The sequence below is a fragment of the Molothrus ater genome, chromosome 3 (genome assembly GCF_012460135.2).
Source record: "Molothrus ater isolate BHLD 08-10-18 breed brown headed cowbird chromosome 3, BPBGC_Mater_1.1, whole genome shotgun sequence".
NCBI classification, from domain to species: Eukaryota; Metazoa; Chordata; class Aves; order Passeriformes; family Icteridae; genus Molothrus; species Molothrus ater.
In genome coordinates this window covers 9125575-9144813 of record NC_050480.2, presented here as the reverse complement: position 1 = coordinate 9144813, position 19239 = coordinate 9125575, and the positions used below count along the sequence as shown (strand labels likewise).

General features: G+C 36.9%; 1 protein-coding gene across 2 annotated transcripts in view; it reads right to left on the bottom strand.

The window, feature by feature from the left end:
• The window catches only part of TASP1 (taspase 1), a 78965-nt gene that overhangs the window by 12206 nt on the left and 47520 nt on the right, over positions 1 to 19239 (bottom strand). For both annotated transcript variants that reach the window (XM_036380823.2, XM_054514360.1), the window contains 2 exons: positions 12609 to 12719; positions 3292 to 3402 (listed from right to left, as the gene is read on the bottom strand). In XM_036380823.2, the coding sequence (XP_036236716.1) occupies positions 3292 to 3402; positions 12609 to 12719 (222 nt within the window). The remainder of the gene's footprint in view (positions 1 to 3291; positions 3403 to 12608; positions 12720 to 19239) is intronic.

Here is a 19239-nt window from a genome sequence, read left to right as displayed (position 1 = left end):
CCAGACAAAAGCATAAAGCCAAGTGACCTAGTATCAACAGGTAAAGGGGGATTTGTGGCTCAGCTGTTAGCCTGTATCCCAAGCAGGACACAGGCAAACATGCAGAAATAGTCAAATCTTCAATATGGGAATTGAAGGTATAGATCAGGCAGGAAAGACATCTGGTAAAAGCAAACTTATCCTGCAGAAAAAGGAGGAGAGATGTATGATGGAAACAGAGTAACATGCACAATAAGAAAGATTTCTGGCAAAATTAGAGGAAGTCTTGGATTCAGAAGTATGCTGAATTACAAGAGCAGATGCAAACACCCCCTTTCTTTGTGGAGAGTGTAAGGAGCACTAAAGGTGAGAGAGGAAAGAAAGATGAAGAAGAAATCCCTAGCAAAGCACTCCCAGGTCTGATTACCTGGACTTCCAGCACCAGATAAACAACATCAGCTCTCTGGTACTGCACTCACAGCTAATTTAGGATATCAGGGTTAGATATCCTAAAGCACTGCCATGCTTGCAGGGATAATGATTAAGAAAACTAATCACTGCTCACAAGTATTGTTAATGTCTGGTAATCCAGTAAGGTGCTGTGTAGCAGTCTGAATTGCTGCTAGCATAGTCCAGGGTAAAGAAGCAAAAAGGACCTGTCCTGAAGTCTGAAAGTGTTCTGATTTATCAGCTGTTTAACAGCCTGTTCCAGTAATCTTTAATTGCCTGATACATATGCAGGTATCTTTATGTACACAAACACACTCCTACTCAGCTGCAACACAAAATTCAGACAGCACATTATTCAAATGTTCAGCTCTCTCTCAGTGGAGCTTTATAAATTGCCACACTCTTTTCTTCCTGCTCTCTATCGTGGTCGTTTTCCTTTGTATTCACAAAGTCCATAATTTGGAAGGGGGGAAAGAAAAAAAAAATAGCTGATCAGAATTTAAGGCATTTCACAGAATTTTGTAAAAAATTTTTTAATTTTTTAAGAAAATGCACTGAGGCACAAATTCTTTCTCTGGATTATGGGAGGTGTCTTACATGAATTACACAAGATGCCTTCAACAGACATTTCCACAGATTTCTTTTGAGAGTGACTTTCACATACTGCAAAAAAAGCATCCTTGGATGGGTTTAAAACCTTTACTCATTCCCATTCCTCACGTTCCTTTAGGATGAAAGTCACAGCCTGCTGAGCACACTTATCCTTTGAACCACATCTCCTTGCATAGCAATTAAACCAGAGCAGGAGATCAAATGTTAGATGATCCCAGCAAGACTTGAAGATTCTGACAGATGTGCAGATATCATCATAAAAGAAAAAGGAACTTCATGGAGGTGTGTGCTCTGCTCCCCCAGAACAGATTTGTGACTGATACCACCAAAGGTGAATCAAAAGCTTCCACAGAGTGAAACATATCCAGCACAATCAGTGTGTGTTGGAGGGGCCCAACCTCTCCATGGCACCCCAAAGGCTCCACTCCCAGTGAAAGCATTTTTTTAAGACAAATTTAAAATTTATTTTTAAATTTAATAAATTTCAATTTAATTAATTTTAATTTAATTTAATATAAATTTAATTTAATTTTAATTTAATTCCCATCTTTCAATTTTGAGAAGTTGGGAAACAGTTTAGAACAAATACCCTCAAAGTATTATATATTTGCCTTTGAAAACTACCAAAAGTAGCCTGTACTAGCACAACCTTAGTTATTGCTAGCCATTAAAGGTAGTGAACTATAAAGAAAATTCTAAATCACATGTGAAATATCTTCAGATAAGTATATTTTCAACCATTTCACAAGTCACTTCCTTGCCATTTGTTTCAATATTAGAAAGAAAAAAACGATGATCCCTGTAACAAAGACATGAGTGTTCTTTATTCTATACGTGAAGTTTTTCAGTATTAACCAACTTACTTTCAGTCCAAACAAAACAAATACTACATATGTTTAATTGTGTACTATCTCTGCATTCATTATAAGGTAGGAAATTTCCATGGTACAGAAAAAGTACTGTGTTACAATTAATCTCTGTTAGTTCAGGGGAAAGAAAACCAAAAATCAAGGGACAAATAGTCTTTACTTTTGATGTACAATATATGGGGACTTTATAGATTAATTTTTGAGGGGAAAATGCCAAATCTTCATTAATAGAATATGTTCTCTTACATGAATGAGAACCATTACATGAATATAAAAAATTCTCTCACTTCCAAATCTCAGGAACTGAAGGTTACATTGATCTTGTTTGCTCTTACCTAATCAGACTTGTGTTTTCATTTTCTTAACTCTTTTTTTTAAGGATAGAATTTATGTTGCAGGATGCTGTTGCACTAGATAATGTCACAAATGGGTAAATAATAATAAAGCAGAGTATTATATAAAGGAAAAACACTTTCACTCTGGTAACTTAGGTCAATTGACCCAATAAATATGCACATAGTTGCACATCTGAGGAAAGGAGATGGCACAAGTGTCATCCTGAAGTAATTCATATGCCCCCAATCCCAAATTCCTTCCCTTAGAGAGACCTTACTGTCTCAGGGTTGTATTTCCACCCTGTTCTGCTCATATCTACAGCCTTCAGTTCCCATCTGTTCCTCCCACACAAACCACAGGACAGTTTTCCATAATACACTTTTCTGCCATAAAGGAGCAAGAGAGGGATTGTGCTTCCAGGACAGAAACAGGGATGCAAAGCCCTTTTGGAACCAGACAGTTACTGGTAGAGGCAAAGTCCAGGTGATTTCAGTATGAGCAGCACAAAGTTCTGTTTGGTGCAAATGCAAATAGTAACTGTGACTTATCTAAACTGATTTTCCTGGCAATTACCAAGAATAAACAACCATAAACAACTTTCCTTAGAAATTTTCAGTGCATTCTCCAAATTCACACATTTTCTTATACAAAAAGGAGGATTAAAGAACTTTTTAGAAAGCATTTTTCAAAAATAAGCTACTGAGAAGCAGCAAACAGCTACATGCATTACTCCCAGCTATAAATGCAATTTCTCCTATGAGGAACACATCCCACCTTGCCACAAGCAACTATTGTATCTATGCCATAGGTTTAGAAGGATCCCACACAATCCTCTGAATGGCAATTCTGCTTAGAAATAATGAGTCAGAAAGCATGCTCTTTTCTGGAATTTTGTTAATATTAGTCTTGTTTGTTCCCTATTTCATCTTCTGGATTTTTATTATTTCAATGCCAATTCCATTTTGTTTTCCTCTGTGGCTTTCAAACACGCACAGAGATTTCACTTCAGCCTTCATTTTAAATTAAATGAGTAAGAATTCCTTACCTAGTAAAGTTGGCTTTTCCTGTGAGGATTCAGGCTCTGCTGAACACCTGCAGGAGCGGAGAACAATCACACCTCCCAGTACACCATCTTCATTGGCTAGGAAAGGTGAACCTGGACAAAATCATTGGGGAGAATTACTTACAATAGGAATACTTTCTTGGGTATTTTTATTTTAATTTGACTTTCTGCCTTTTCCCTTTAATCTCGTCACTAAGGGTTGAAAAGACTGACAGATCAAACAGTGCTTTTACAAAAGCATCGGTTCTCTTTTGCCTAGTGTTTCAAAGGAATAATTTTCTGGAATGTTAATCTACTAATTCACCAGCAATCAAAAAAATGAAGAGCTACATGGAATAAAACAAAACCATTGAAAATTATATTTATGAGTGCAAACCTCAAATGTAATTTGGATGGATCAAGGAAAATATAATAATGAAAAACAAAGTGCCAAGTTGAAAAAAAGTTGTGACTCAATATTTAGCTCTTTCTGTTCTATAGATTCTATAAAGACATACCTAAAAAATCAAGCAAATTTAGGTCATTTTTACAGTTTATTCATTTTTGCCAATTTAAAGCCCTTTGTACAGTGGCATCACGTAGCTGCTGTACTGTCTGCCTTCCTGTTTGATGAATATTAACAGAAAAGCCTGAGCACGTCCTTTTTACAGTGGCTCCTGTCTTGTTAATTTAAGACATAGGATACAAAAGTCTTCTATCAGAAGCTGGAAAAGCTTTAAAGATAGCTGAACCAAGCCTAAGTATTTTTTCTCTGGTTTGCAATTTGAAATAAGATTCCTATTGCTTTAAATGTGGAAACAATGGTATAATTCATGTACAGTTTAAAATGTCTTAAGCCACAAAATTAATGAAGTTCTTGCTTCATTAATTAGGCCCCATCCTAGTTACACATCTGCACTATAGTGTCATTTAAAATTGAACATACAATTGCAACAGCCATTTAATGTAATTCTTTTCAATTCTTTCTTTTAAATAAATTAGTGTGCAGGCACTGTAATTTGCCAGCCACTAGAACTTTAGAGCAGAGCTATTCATTAGCCTCCTTTAACTTGCCTACAACTATTTGTATGATTAAAATTTCTCCTTTAATGCAAATAACAACAAAACTGCCCAATAAAAAACAACTTAGAGCATTACCATAAGGAAAACTAAAAGCTTTTTTGTGTTTTCTCTAAACATTAGAGCAGCCACCTTGAAAAATGATGCAAGGTGGCCACTGCAATAGAAGCCCACATTGCAGGAAAATAATAAATGCAGTGTGCTTAATAAACAGTAGTATCTTAGTTAATCTAATGCAAACAGATTATTATCTTTAAAGTGCCACTTGCTTTGTGAAAGAACTGTTACTAGTTACACCTAGTAATACACCTCCTGTATTACTCACTGACTGTGACCAAGTCCCTGTGAAACAAGAATCCAGCCCATGATAAGGTAGTAGATAAAACAGGAAAATATGTTTGGTTAAAATAGAAACACAAAGCTTGGAAAGTTGTGAAGAGTTTTACCACCCAAGTCAAAATCAGGTACTTCAAAGACAATGCCCCTACCTGAACTTAGTCTGCAGACCTCATCTTACACTAAACTGCACAAATGATTTAGGCTCTAAGCCATGGTGAAAAGTCCAAGCTCTCTAAGCTGTGGTGAAAAGTCATTGCAAAGAGACAGAAAAAGCTCAGGTTTTTTTTTTAATAAGCAGCTTCTCCTTTCCTTTCAAGAACTGTGAAAGATTCTTCCAAGGTTCTAGTGAAAAATATTAATTATTTCTTTAATTAGAATGGTTAAAATTGTTCTAATTCATCAGAAGACAGCCAAACAGCATTCACAGCAGACAGTGTGTTCAAGGGCACAGTATAACACTGGGACTGTATGAGTGCACATAATACCAGACAGCAACTACTGATTATAGTTTATAGAGTTGGTTCCACTGAAGTCTTGTTCTAGAAATGCTTCCATTAGTTTAATCACTTATTTTAGGGATTTTGTTTCTCCCACACTCTGAAAAAAAGAGATGAAAGGGAAGTCTGTAAATAAGCTAATTATATATTTCATCATTTTCCCAGTATTTTTGTCAAATGTGCCATCATGACTGACCGAACTGTCAGCAATCTGAGTAACTTTTACATGGTCTTTTGAAATTTCACAAGGCTTAGCAGTATATTTCTTTCATTGTAGAAGCTCTGCAGCAGAACAGTAACACTGCATTTCTATCAAAAAACTTCAATTTTTACAGGGATTTCTTGCAAGAACAAAATATTCATCTTCAGCGAAACACAGAATAAAAGAAAAACAATCACTCAAAGCAAGTGGTTTTTTTTGAAAAAGGGTGTAAATAAGTAATTTTAAATTTGAGCTTCAAGCACATAAGACAAAGTCTTCAGCTTACAACTTCATCCAAAAAGATGCTCAACCTCTACATGAACAACTGAGAGCCCCAATTCTGTCAGCATAAATGGCATTTATTTATTGACATTAAACATGGTGTCCATTACACTGCCCTAAGTGCGTACACAACTGTTTTCTGAACAAATTACTTCCTTCAATGATTATGCACCATGGAGGCTTTATTAGCAGTTCACAAAACTCAAAGGCTTTGAAGACCACTCAAAAGTTGGAAAACTGACTGAATAAATTCAGCCTTTGCTGAAGTACACTGCCACCCTACTGCAACTGGAAAACTCCAGAAGAGGATTAACTTAACAGCAGTGCACCTGATAAAAGTGTGATAACAGTCTTAATTTCAGCACCCATAAAACACAACAGATGGGCAAGACACTGACTTCTTTAAGAATGACACAGGTTGGGCCTTTGGACTAAAAAGAAATGTTGGTTATGCCACATGAAACCAGGTCACACTGCACTAACTTTGTAACAGTTCTACTGGTGTGAGATGAATAAAATTACTTAAAGTGACTTTTAGCAGGTCATTTGAATGAAACATTGAACCAAGTGTCTTAAAAAATTGTGTTATGCAAACAAAGCAAGGATGATGGGAGACATTATCCCTCCTACACACAAAAACATAGCCTTGCTTGCCCTTTTGATCTTCTGCACCATTTCATCATCACCTGCAGAATGAGAATTATTCTGGCATGGTGGGAGAAGTCTGAAAGAGAACATCCCTCTTGTCTCCATCTCCAAACACAAGCAGCAAATGACGACACAGTCACTTGCACTACTACCCTGCAAAGATTCAGGATCTTCCCACCCACGGCCACCCTGCCTCCCTGTTGCTGGTGAAGGCCTCCATTCCCAGACACACCAGAAGCAAACTGAGTGACTCCACCCTCTCCCATCCCAGATGCCTTCAGCAGCAAGCTCAGCTAAACCATCTCAGTGCAAAATCAGCAACAATACAGTTTATGTCTCCAATTCACCGCCTAAGTTGTGGAGAATCAATCTCTAAGAAGTGTCAAAACCGAGTTGCCTACACTAATAATATTACAATATTCTATGTTACAGTAAATTCAGGCTGTTTCTCTGCTCTTAAAAATCAGACCCTAAGCCTAATTAAATACATGCTGAAAAGCATATTGTTTAAAAGTTACTTATTTTTCAATTAAAGTAATTTTTCAAAAATGTTAAAAGAGGGATTCAAATATAATACTTTTTTTAAACAAGGATCTTTCTAGATATGTGGACCTACTGATGATAATTATAATCATGCTAAAGAGTGTATTTTAACAAACTAGACAGTGCAAATGAGTAGGTCTACAGTAAGCAAAATTCCAGACAGCTGAATGCTATGCACTCATCACTGAATCTGTAAAAATAATGGTACAAAAGCAGTATTATACTTTATTTCTAAAGAGAATCCATGTATCATGCACACAAGTTAATTTGACTGCTCTCAAAACACTGTGAATTCAAAGGTTAGGAACACATTTCATTAATTTAGTTCTAAAAGTCATTTTGTTACAGCCAACCCATTGAGAAAAAGAACAAAAGAGCAGACTTTTGTAAAAAATAACAATATAGGTAATGACTTTTTTCTATACACATTTAATTAGTACTTCAAGAGGAGGAGAAAAAGTGGAACTAAAATACTGCCATGTATATTAAAGGCAGAATATTTTCTCATTAGAAAGAAAAAGTGATCTGGCTCCCACCTCCTACACCATTTTTGTTCTCTCTGTACTTTTCAGAAAAATAGGTTTTCCTGTACAAATTCAAAATTTAGTTAAAACATGCCTAATACCCAAAAATACGGTTTTCCACTGCAATAAAACAGAATTGCTGGATAAATGTTTGATCTAATAACTTGCTAATGACAAAATTACAAAAACCTGGGACTTTAAATACCATTTTAAGTCTCATGAAGCCCAGTGTTCCTTTCCCAGTTACACTGGCAGAACCACTGAGCAATGTGGGATGAAAGATCCAAAGTAAAATTCCAACTGCAGCATTAACTAATAATGTTAGCACTGACTGGCCACACCAGAGAAAAGGGGTAAGACAAAACCAAACAAACCCCATATTTCATTAGCTTTGGTCAAATCCTTACCTCCCCTAGTCACAAAACTACATTTTACAAAACACATTTCTCTCCTTCAAAGCTCAACTACTCTGTTATTACTATGTGACATATAGAAAGCATCACTACATTTTTATTTATGTATTTTGTATGTTATTAATCTGTAGCAATGGTCTCTCAAAACAAGCAAGCAGGTCATCACAGCTACTCCACATTCCCTGATCCCATCAAGTTCTGCAAGAGCAGCCAGAGCTGAACATCACAACTCAGGTTCAGCTGCTGATCAGGGACAGAACTGAGAGTTTTGCAAGTGTTAAAGCAAATAATGGCCTCAGCATTCAGCCTTGCTCTGGAGGAGCTACAGTTACAGGTGAAGAACACTTTGTCTTTAGCATCTTTTGTAAATTAAAGCTCTCCCGTGATGAAGACTGGTCCCTCCCGATCATGGGAATGAAGTTGTTCACTTCTGATCCTGTGCCTTATTTTCCCCATTTGTAGTTACTGCACAGAACCATCCTAGCACAGATTCAACACCAAGCTGTAAATGAAGTGTTTTATTTACACTTACCCAGCTGAAGGATGAACCAGCTGCTCATCAGATGTTCTACATTCACACTCTTCCATAGCAGAGAAACCATTACCAGCTTCATTGTTTACATCAGCTTTCAAAGGCTTAGAACTTGGGTCTAAACACTGGCTGTGGTGTGTGGTGCAACCAATTAAGTGCTTCAGCATCCCCCAGTTTGAACAGAGGGCAGTTAAACAATTCTAAACCTTCTTGTGCACTGTGTGAGTGAAATTCTGACTTTTTCAGATCAACAGTTACAGATCACCTTGGCCACTGGACTGTCAGCTTGTGCACAGAGTGTGGTGGAAGTGAAGCTGTCTGCCACTCTGCTTCTGCTATGTATCCCACTAAACTCCAAATATAATAAGCACTAAATGAAGCCTGCTTGTAATTTCATGCACCATTATTTGGTGAATGCTTAGGCAGAAGCTGTCTCAAGTCATGATACATTAGGTCACAACATCTATGTTGAATTTTTAAAGGAGCTGCAAGAGAAAACACCTGCACTTTAAAACTTTACAGGTAAGACTTTAAGAAATGAAATAACTGAGGATACTACAGACCAATAAAATCCCAATGCTTTTGGCATGGAGAAGCATAGGGAGGACCTATACAAACCCTTGTGGAACATCACCATGTTGTGTTTATTCAGGATCACTTCATTCTCCTCTGAAATCCTTTTCTCTGTGTCATGGAGAAGCATAATAATGCTTCCATTGTTTGTTTCCTCTGCTAGAAAACCACAAAGAATACTACAAAGCTTAGAGTGATGCAGCACCAAAGGAAACTCTAATGTACTACAAAGTAACTACAACACTGTGCAATGCCAGTCACAGTCTTGTTACTGCTGAAGTATGAGGCTTTTTCCTCCCCAGCAAGCATAACTAATAATCAGGAAATTAATTTTCTATGATTCTTAGCTGTCCAAAGTCTTGCTCAGAAGAGAGGATTTTGACACTACATTTCTAGAAGAGAAAGTGTCAGCAGTATTCTTCTGCTATTACCTTGCTGCAGACTTGGCTCAACTGAAGTGCAGTTTAAAAATGCAAGAATAGAGAAACAGATCTCTGCTAAGGAAAGAACAAATATCACATTCCAACTATGTCTTTCAGCTCATTATTCTCTAATACTTCATAAGAAGTTCTAAAGCATCATTGGTAATGCTGCCACTGTTAAAAGCCCAGATTTCCAGCCAATGAGATGACACAAATATTTACTCTAAGTCTACATTAGAGTCTACAAACACAAACTTGGCTGCATTTGAAAGGAATGATGAGTAACAAAATCCTCCCTTCTTCTGTCTGGAAGGTACTTGTGTTTACAGAACACCATTCTTTAACTGTGAACCAAGCCTTCTGCACTCTCTGACTAAAGATATGGCGCCCATTCCATTTACAAAAAGTCTATATTTCATTTCTCTCACCTCTGATTCAACCAGCAGTTGCACATTCTCCACAGTAAGCTGGCTCTGAGAAAGGATGAGAGAAGCACATCTGACATGAGTTTGCTCATCACCTGCTGTTTAAACAGCACTCACTGTCTAAGCCAGGCATTCCCTAGCTGGAAGGATTCCCAGGACTCTGCAGAGACTCAGAGTCCTGTAAACAGGAAGCACCAATCTGATGGCAACTGCCAAAATCAGCTGTTCATCCCTGTGATACAACTAACACACATTTTGACTTCTGATAAAACATTCTAGCTCAGCTTTGTTAAAGGCTGGGTTTTTTTTTTCCCAATGCCTTGGTCCATTATAATTCTGGTGACAGTTTGACAAGACCACAAAGCAGGGCTCTAAGGAAGGCAAGGGAAGCATCCATGCCATCAGCAAGGAGTCTATTACCCCATTTTATCCTCATGTTTCACTGTAAGAAATTTTGCACCCTATCACACATCCTGTGCTATCAACTAGCACAGAAAAAGCCACAGCAAAAAACCTATTTAGTATAAACCTACTGGTTTTAAGTGTAATGCATGTTTTTAACTGTTGCACTGTATTTGCCACATGTAACTTTGCATTCTATCTCCAGAATTGCCAAGATGACAGAAATTTCTCTACCAGCTACAAACTCAATACTATGTCACATGTAATCAGCAAGATGTATCTGGATTTTGATGTTTTCCTCCATCAGTCCTCATTCACAGGACAGCAGAGCACAAACTAGATTTTATGTTTTCTAATCCAAGCACTTCACCTACACAAAAAACAAAGGTGGAAGTATCTTTTTTTCCCATATCAGCACTGCCCAGAGTTTAACTGAGATACTACTGAGTATAACTGAGCATACTACACAGTCCTGCTGTCAGGCAGCAGAAACTTGCAGTGTTAAGTTTCTGAAAATACAAGCCAGACCTGTCCTGATTTAAAACTTTAAGAAGGAATTACAAAGCATTTATATAAATGTTATATAAACTTTTTTTTTTCCAAATTTTCTTTTCATGAAGAGCATTAATTTAATCCTGTCTCTCACTCTTTTCACTTTCTGCTGTTTAGCTGGGTTTAGTGTTTTCCCAAGGCAGTAACACACCACACTGATATCCTGGTACCTCTTGTCTGTGCAGCACCTCTTTTCTCTACAATTGATAGTTCAGGTGTAATAAATTCTTCAGCAACATTTAATAGGCTCTTATCTCCAACAGAAACATTTTCACATTTCCACTAAAGAACACAATGCATACATCACATAGGAGCCAGTTAACATTTTATATGCAAAGCGGTGGCAAAATACATTTGCTTTAAACAGCAAAATGAGAATTGTGTTTTTTGCTAACCATTACCAAACTTAACAAGAAAACCCAGAACACTCAAAGCAACTCAAAGAAGGCACCTTGAACTAAAACAATTTAGATTTTGGGATTTTATCAGCCAGTCTCTATGAATTACTTCATCAGTAGCTTTCCATCTTGTATGTGTACATGCATTAATATGAAATTGCAGAAGGCCACATACAATTTGGGCTTGCTTTTAGCACTCTTAGAACAAACAGTAGAATAATTTTTAAGAGCATGGACTAAATTTGACTTTCCTAACATTAGGCCACTTCCATACAACATCTGCAAAGCAGGTGACAAATTAGCAAAGCTATCACAAACATCCTTCCTAAAGGCTTCTTTTGGGTACACAAACTCCTAATTTTGTACCACTATGAACTGGAATGAGTGATTATATAAATAATTATTTCTTTAAATTTTATTATTTAAATATAAAAAGCTACATTTCTTCTGCTTGGATCTTTTTGGGGAACACAGAGTGTTCTGCACTCTTACAATACCTAGAAGTGACCACAGTACAGCAGCAGATTATCAAGTGCAGTCTCCAATGCAAAGGTGACTTCCCTTCAAACAGTCAAATGTCAGAAGCAGAATCTAACCTGGATTCAACACTAGAAAAGAAATCAAGAAGCTGCAATGCACTGCTTGCCAAGACCAAGACCATTAGTCCCTGGGACCCCAAAAGGTGTGTGTACATGCCCCTCTTTCAGTCCTAATTAAAGTATCACACAACAAGCTTTGGCAGCACAGTGTACAAGTATTATGTTGTCCATAAGAAATTTTCAAGATGAAAATTGTCTGTGGATTCTAAAGCTTGACAAAATTTGAGGGGTTATGAAAACACTGCAAGTCAACATATACACCAGAAGCTTCACTGGAGTTTTCAAAAGGGCAAGATTTTATGGTTATTTTAAAAATCCACTTTCATATTTTGCTTATGATTTGAGGAAAGAAAAGAAGATATATATTTATAAGAAATTGAAAATATATTACACAATTCTCTTAAATCAAATAAAAATTGTTTTTTTAACAAAGTATATTTCACTTTTCCAAGATACTAATTTTATTATGTAAATAGCAAACCAGAATCTGTCTGTCCAAAGCATTTAATTAGAACAAGAAATGGTTTTGAGGTCTACTATTTTTAAAAGGGTTAAACATGTTGAATAATTTTACTAATGCTCCTAACTCATCAATTCTAAAATATGCAATTGTACACCACAGCCCATGATTCAGACAGGAAATTCTTTCTTCAAACCTCTCCGGGTATTCTATGACTCACATAACAATTGAGGTATTTCCAAGGGTTTTCCTTTAAATATCCTAATATATTCTTCTGTAGTTTAACATTTTTCAGATGTAACACAAGACTAAATCTGAAGCCAACTGCAACACAAGGCTTCAAGAGAAATCACAAGAATAAATATCTCTGATAGAGTTACTTGCATTTTCAAGTAACTTGCATTTAGGCAATTTGGGCCATATACTTACCAATAAACTTGTTTTGCATAGTCTCTAGGAGAGCTTGGTGGGCATCCTCTGTTTGCAAAGCACATGAACATTCTCTGGCCAGTATGGTCCTGACAAGGTGCTCTCCACAACCTAAAGAAATATCAAGATTAGTCAAAATACAGATATCACTTTGAAGAAACCCAGTCATTAATTTATATCATCACATTCATTTGGCTGTGATGATGCAAAATAATGACTCTTCCTTCACAGTGATGCAAATGACAAGTTTCTGCCACACATTTTTATCTTCTAAAAAGGTTGACAAGAATTCACTCAAAAATTCAAGTAAGTCAGTGGTTTTCTCACAACTTTCCTAAAATTTTAACTCCACAAAGTCATAAACTAAACAAAAATTAAACAAAAATTACAGAAAGAAGAAACAGCAACACTGTCTCTGACTTAGCATCTCTACCCAGATAGAATCCTCTTACTAATCATTCTCCTGGGAATGATCCTTGCATACAACTCTCCAAACCAAGAACAACTTCAGTGACACAGAAACTCCTTTTGCATGACAGAATATTCTACTTAGTCCATCTGATTCAGCCTTTTTCAACAAAGGAATACAAGAATTCAGCCACGCTTTTTTGCAAAAGTGGCTGGTCACTGGACTCCTAATACAGATTCCTGTAATTTTTAAAGGTTTGTCCTTAAGAAATTAAAAAGCTTCTGCAAAGAATCATTTATTGCCTCAGTGTTTTATGTACCTGTCCCCTGAAACCTCTTTTTGGTGAAGACAAGCAGGTCATTACTGCTACTCTTATTCTGTAGGAACACTTTCACACCTGCTATTTTTTCTCCTACACCCTTTTCCCTTCCTGTACTGTGCTTTGGGACATACAGCTGCAGCCAAATGGCACCATGGATGTTTACTGGACCAGCTGGGGCTGCTAGACAGAAAATTCACTGCTGATACCTTCTCCATAGAGACCAAGGTCATGACACTACCTATGCCTCCTGTTTGTTGACATTTTTCATTAATGGCAGGGAAATAGACAAAGCAGCTAGAAGAGGTTTAACCAAGAGCCAGGTGAACTGTGTTATCCAGTTAGGAAAGAAAAAAACCCAACTAACACAGAGTTGTGAAGTAACAATGATCTCAAATTATCTAAATCTAAGTGACTACATTTTGATCAGATTTGTAACTTATCAGGACCAAAAACTGCATTAGACACCAGAATATACAGAGAGAAGTCAGACACAGTCCATTCACAATTATATATAAATATTTTTAGCATATTTCTCATTTAGTATAACAAGATGATGCAAGCACTAGAATAATAAAAAAAAAATCTGCTAGAATACAGTTGGACTTATTAGCTCAGGTACAGAACTACATAAATACACCTACACAGCCTCCAGAAACAAATTTATGGCTGGAAACAATTTAGTTGCTTCCAAGTGGCAGGGAGCTGGAGCTGGTAAGACATCAGACCTAGGCTGGCTTCAGACAAAGGCAGCTCAGTCTCCACGGGTAACTCACACTTTACTGGAAGCACTAACAAGCCCAGAACAGAGACACTGGCTGAAGCCAGCCTAGATGTGGCATAAAGAAAAATTGAATAATTAAACCCAACCCAAAGTGGCTCCAGAGCAGCCAGCTGAGTCTCTCATCCTTGTGCATATGCTGAGTTTAGAGCACTGACTGCTGTGGGTACAGCAGGGCACAAACACGTTGGCAGGTCTGGCACTGTGTGTTGCAGTGACTCACAGACTGGTTTCTAGTTCTTTTCATCATTTTAAACCCTAACATGGCAACCTACTCCAAGAATCTCCCTCTCTGGCTGCTTGACACACAATTATACCCTTCCCCTTAAATGCACAGTGAGTTTCCACAGTTCTTCAAAGATTGCTAGTACAGAAGGGAAAAAAAATTACCCCCCTCATTTTCAAGATTAAACAAAACCTCAAACCCCCTCCCCCCCAAAAAAACCCTCCAAAAAACAAAAAAGTAAACAAACACACACAAAACAAACAAACAAAACCAAACAACACCCTCTGGAACACTATGGATGCATTAGATGATTAGATGTCAGAAAATCAGCCCAGAGACCAGATTGCTGAAAAATTGTGTGCACATGTCCCAAAATCCTGCTATGTTCAATCTTCACAAAAATACCTTGATCTTCAGTTATGTGTCCCTCCTAATGGGAAGTGTCTCCTGATTAATGCAATTCAGCTAAACTGAGTTGTTTGAAGTGGGACACTTTGGCATTGAATCTACATACAACTGGCACAAGAGAAACACAAAAAATGCTTTGTATAGCAAACAGACTGAGTAAAATCCAGTTACAAATTTAGAGGAAAATGAAAGAGCCAAAATACTACAACAATTACACAGCCAAGGGAAGTTGTTCTTGAAAGCACAAGGGAGAAAGTGTTTTCATTGAGACTGACAAGTTCTCAAGTTAATGAGAGAGGTGTTCTGGTTAGGGGATAATCTTCAAGAGGCTCATGCAATACAGCCATCTCAGCATCTGCTTACAGAAGGGTCTGTCTGTTCATTTGCCTCATTATACCCACACTCTGAAGCTTCTGTCCACAATAGAACTGTGAGTTATCTACTATTTATTTCAAAGTGATGGATGAAGAACAGGAAAAAAACCCCACAAGATGCATTCTATCCATAGATCAAAACATGGACATCACTTTTTTAAAACTGGGAAACTTTAATCACTATGAAGCTTTGCTATAAAGGATAAAAATAAAATTAAACAGGCAGTTGCTCTAGAAAAACCTGAGAAAGCTGTTTTTTTCTTGAAAAAACCTGTTAGTACCTTTAAAATATAACATGTAACACCTTTAAATATAACTATATAAGAAGCAGGAGACTTAAAAGAGGAATCAAACGAATGAGACACAGAAGTCAGAGTGAGCCTATATATCTTCAGTGCATCAAGTAATAAAACCAGATGTTACTACTTCACAATTTTCAAGTATTTCCTAAATTGGAATTAAAAAAACCAACAATGGCCATTTTTTAGCATGACGTATAATGTTATTTCCCCCCCAGGAGAATGACTTTATTGAAGAGTTCCCATAACATCAAGTCTCCTCCAAAAAAATTTCAGAGAGAGAAAACTTAATATGGGTTAAGAACAGCTGCAGCCCACATCCCCATCCAGGATCAACCACAAGGAAAGCAGCTTTGAAATTCTACTAACACATCACACATCTCTACATCCCCACAGACAAAGTCATTTCTTTTTGTCTTATTTATGTCAACCTAAAAGGCAACAAACTTACAGCCTGCTGCTGGCAGTGTATGTAAAAATCTTTCAGCACATCACTTGCTGGCAGTCTGCAGGGACAGATAACTAAGGAAAACAATTTCCCCATTTGCAAAAGAAAAATTTGTTACTGTAGTTTTTGATGTAGGAACATCTATTTTTGAAGAAGAAGAAAAAAAAATCTAAGTAGTGTGTCACATACTTGACCAGATACAGGCTAAGAAAAAGAATTGCACTTTCTATTATCCAAACCAAATTTCTTGCAAATTTAGCAGATCTGTATGTCTGTATAGCCTCAAACTGGGGACACACTGTAGATAATACTAGGATTAGGCACAAAATGCATACATTACCAGAGCAATCAAAACTGATTTGTAACTTACAATATGAAGTTGTGGGTTCAAATTTATAGTTCCAGTCACTTTAGTCTAACCACCAGCATTAGCCAACTTCCAAAAAAGTTGTAGTAACATGACTCAAGAGAGCAACTCCAGTGAAAGCTACTTAAACTCATTTCCAAATCATGCACACAAGTTGATGAAAATGTAAATCTGATTAATGCGCTTAACTATCTACCATTACACTACATTTAACTGCAAGTGTTAATACATTTGGTATTTATTTCACTGAATAGTACTACCAAGTACAACCAAACCAAGAGGGACTCCCACTAAGAATTTTCCAATTCTACATTAAAGTCTCAAATACATTTGTTTTAGTAACTTTCCTCTAAACAGAGTTAAAATCATTTTATTATCCTTTCCTAGTTATGATGATGACTTCTTCAGTATCCTGAAGCTCATTATATTTCAGAGATGAATATTTTGCAATGACAGACAAATGCTTCCCTAAGATTTCACACATGAGTGACTCAAATGCAGATGACTAGCTGGAAAAATTTACTGGGTTAAATTACAGCTTCACATTGAAATAACTTTCATATAGTAAACCAATTACTTTCCTAACACAGTAATATTCTGCAAACACCATGTTGCCTACTTGTAACTCCTCTGCTGACAAAAAAACTCCTGTTGGAACTGCTGTTGTCCATGTTTGCAGGGCTAAGTACAATTAACTGCCTTCCTCTAGGATTGCTTCTGGCAAAGGCAAAAACACTTCTACAGAAAACAGAGAGTTTACAGAGACTATTTTGATAAATCATGCCTGACAAATTTGGTGACCTCCTACAATGAGGTTACAGCATTACTATGAGGGTGGTGAGATACTGGAACTGGTTGCCCAGGAAGTTCTGAATGTGCCATCCCTGGAAGTGTTCATGGCCAAACTGGAAGGAGCTCTGAGGAATCAGTTCTAGTGGAAGGTGTTCCTGCCCACTGCAGGAACTTTAAAGTCTGATCTTTAAGGTCCTTCCCAACCCAAACCACTTGAAGATCCTACAAAAAATAAACAGAAACAGACAGGTATTTTGATGCAAGTTTCTAGCCTCCTAGATTAAGGGGAGAGAATATACAGATTCCTAAATGCTCCAGGCATTGATGGCAACAGATTCCTATGACAAGGGAAGGAAAGAAGAATGAGGCTTAATAGCCACAACATCTTTATTTTGTAAACAAACTACAAACCCAAACGAAATTCTAAAAGATCTCAGAAAATCTGTCTTCAACCAGAAGCTTCTATCCCTACCTGAAAATTACTTGAAGATTATATACAAAATCACTTGAAGATCATACAGAAACATCAACACTGATTTTGAGAGACACATATCTTGGATTATGCCACAATACAGGTTTAATGCAGTGTTTCTTTCAAGTGCCAGGCAGATAAACAGTGAAACAGAACTTCCCTTTTCTGTGGCTATTGAAATGTGTAATTTCTGATAATAATACACTTTACCTCCAATCCAAATACTCCTCATTGATTACTACAAGAATTGACAAGAACAGTCTAGGAATCTACAACATTTTTTTTCATTGTCTCTTAACCTATCCTACTATAATTCAGCTGTTCTGGATGTATCAGTAGTCCCCTCAAGTTACTACTTTAGCAGCAATTTGCTAGTTAGCCTATGCACAACTTCCATAACAACCATGTCACTAGGGGGAAGAAGGTGTTGTGATGGTTTTGTTTTTATTTTTTTAAGATTGTTAACATCTTTAACTTTTAGGTATTATATTAGATACTATCTTACATTGCATACAATTCTGAAAAAAGGTAAGAAATGTAAGCTATAATTTTTAAATGTTAATCTTTCTGTACCAAAGAGTAACTAACATTCAATTCACAGCTTATACAAACTTAAACTTGCTACAGACTTGGATCTTTCATTTGAGCTTCATGCAAGAAAAGAAGGATTAAATCACTGGGTTTTTTCCTCAGCATAGAGACTTCTCAAGAAGATTTCTAATGCTTGAAATAACCACAACAAGAGGAGAAAGAACCCAGCACAATATAAGCTGAACATCCCATCCAATGCGTGCTCTGCATCTTATAATGCTCCTCCGATGGAACCAAGATGGCAAAGGAAAGGAGCAGCATGTCAGAGAAATTGTTTTTCTGCTCCTTTTGATGGGAGATGCTTTCAAGTCAGGAAATTAGAAACAGGTGTGCCAGAGGGCACACACATACACACACACACACACACATCCATGCAGCACACTGAAAAACACGCGTTTTCAATTTTCAGACATGAAAGAGGCTCCTGTTGAATGGAAGGAGAAATGAAAATCGAGTTTGCTTTCTGTGAGCCACAAGCAGAGAGAGCTTGTGGAGCTTTGACAGGCTGCAGGAGCCTGTCTAGCTCTGAAACACACAGTACCTCAACACAAAGTGTTGGAACTTGTTTTAAAGGAGTACAGAATGGAAACTTGCATTACTCATGCACAGTCATGTACATGAGAATGGAAAAATTCATCTAGTTTACTCCACTGCCAAAGTATGACTCTTTGCTTTACAGAAGCTGAAGACAGAAGTTACAGGTTATCTGTATTTTATCATCTATTCTATGCAGCAGAGTCTGAACCTGACCCTGTTGTTTCTGTCCTGTTAAGCTTTGATGTTATTTTCATTTCAATAGTAGTCCCTAAAGTATCAGCTAACAAGGTAAAGAACTCCTATTCCTGCTCTATTTCCTGGATAACTTCTAGTTATGCCTACTGGAAACACTGTGAAACCTGTATTTCACTAAGCTCTGCTCATCATTTCCAGCATCTCTAGAAAGATCTGAGTAAAACCTTGCACAGCAGTGATTTTACAAAAACAAAATACAGTACATTATAAATATTTAGTTGGCAAGACACTGATACAGGGAGATACATACTGAAAAAAGAAATTAATGCATACTTCTCAAAAGACAAAATGCTGCAGTCTAGCAGAATGCACTACATAGAATGTAATACATTAATGCTACAGTATTGTATTAA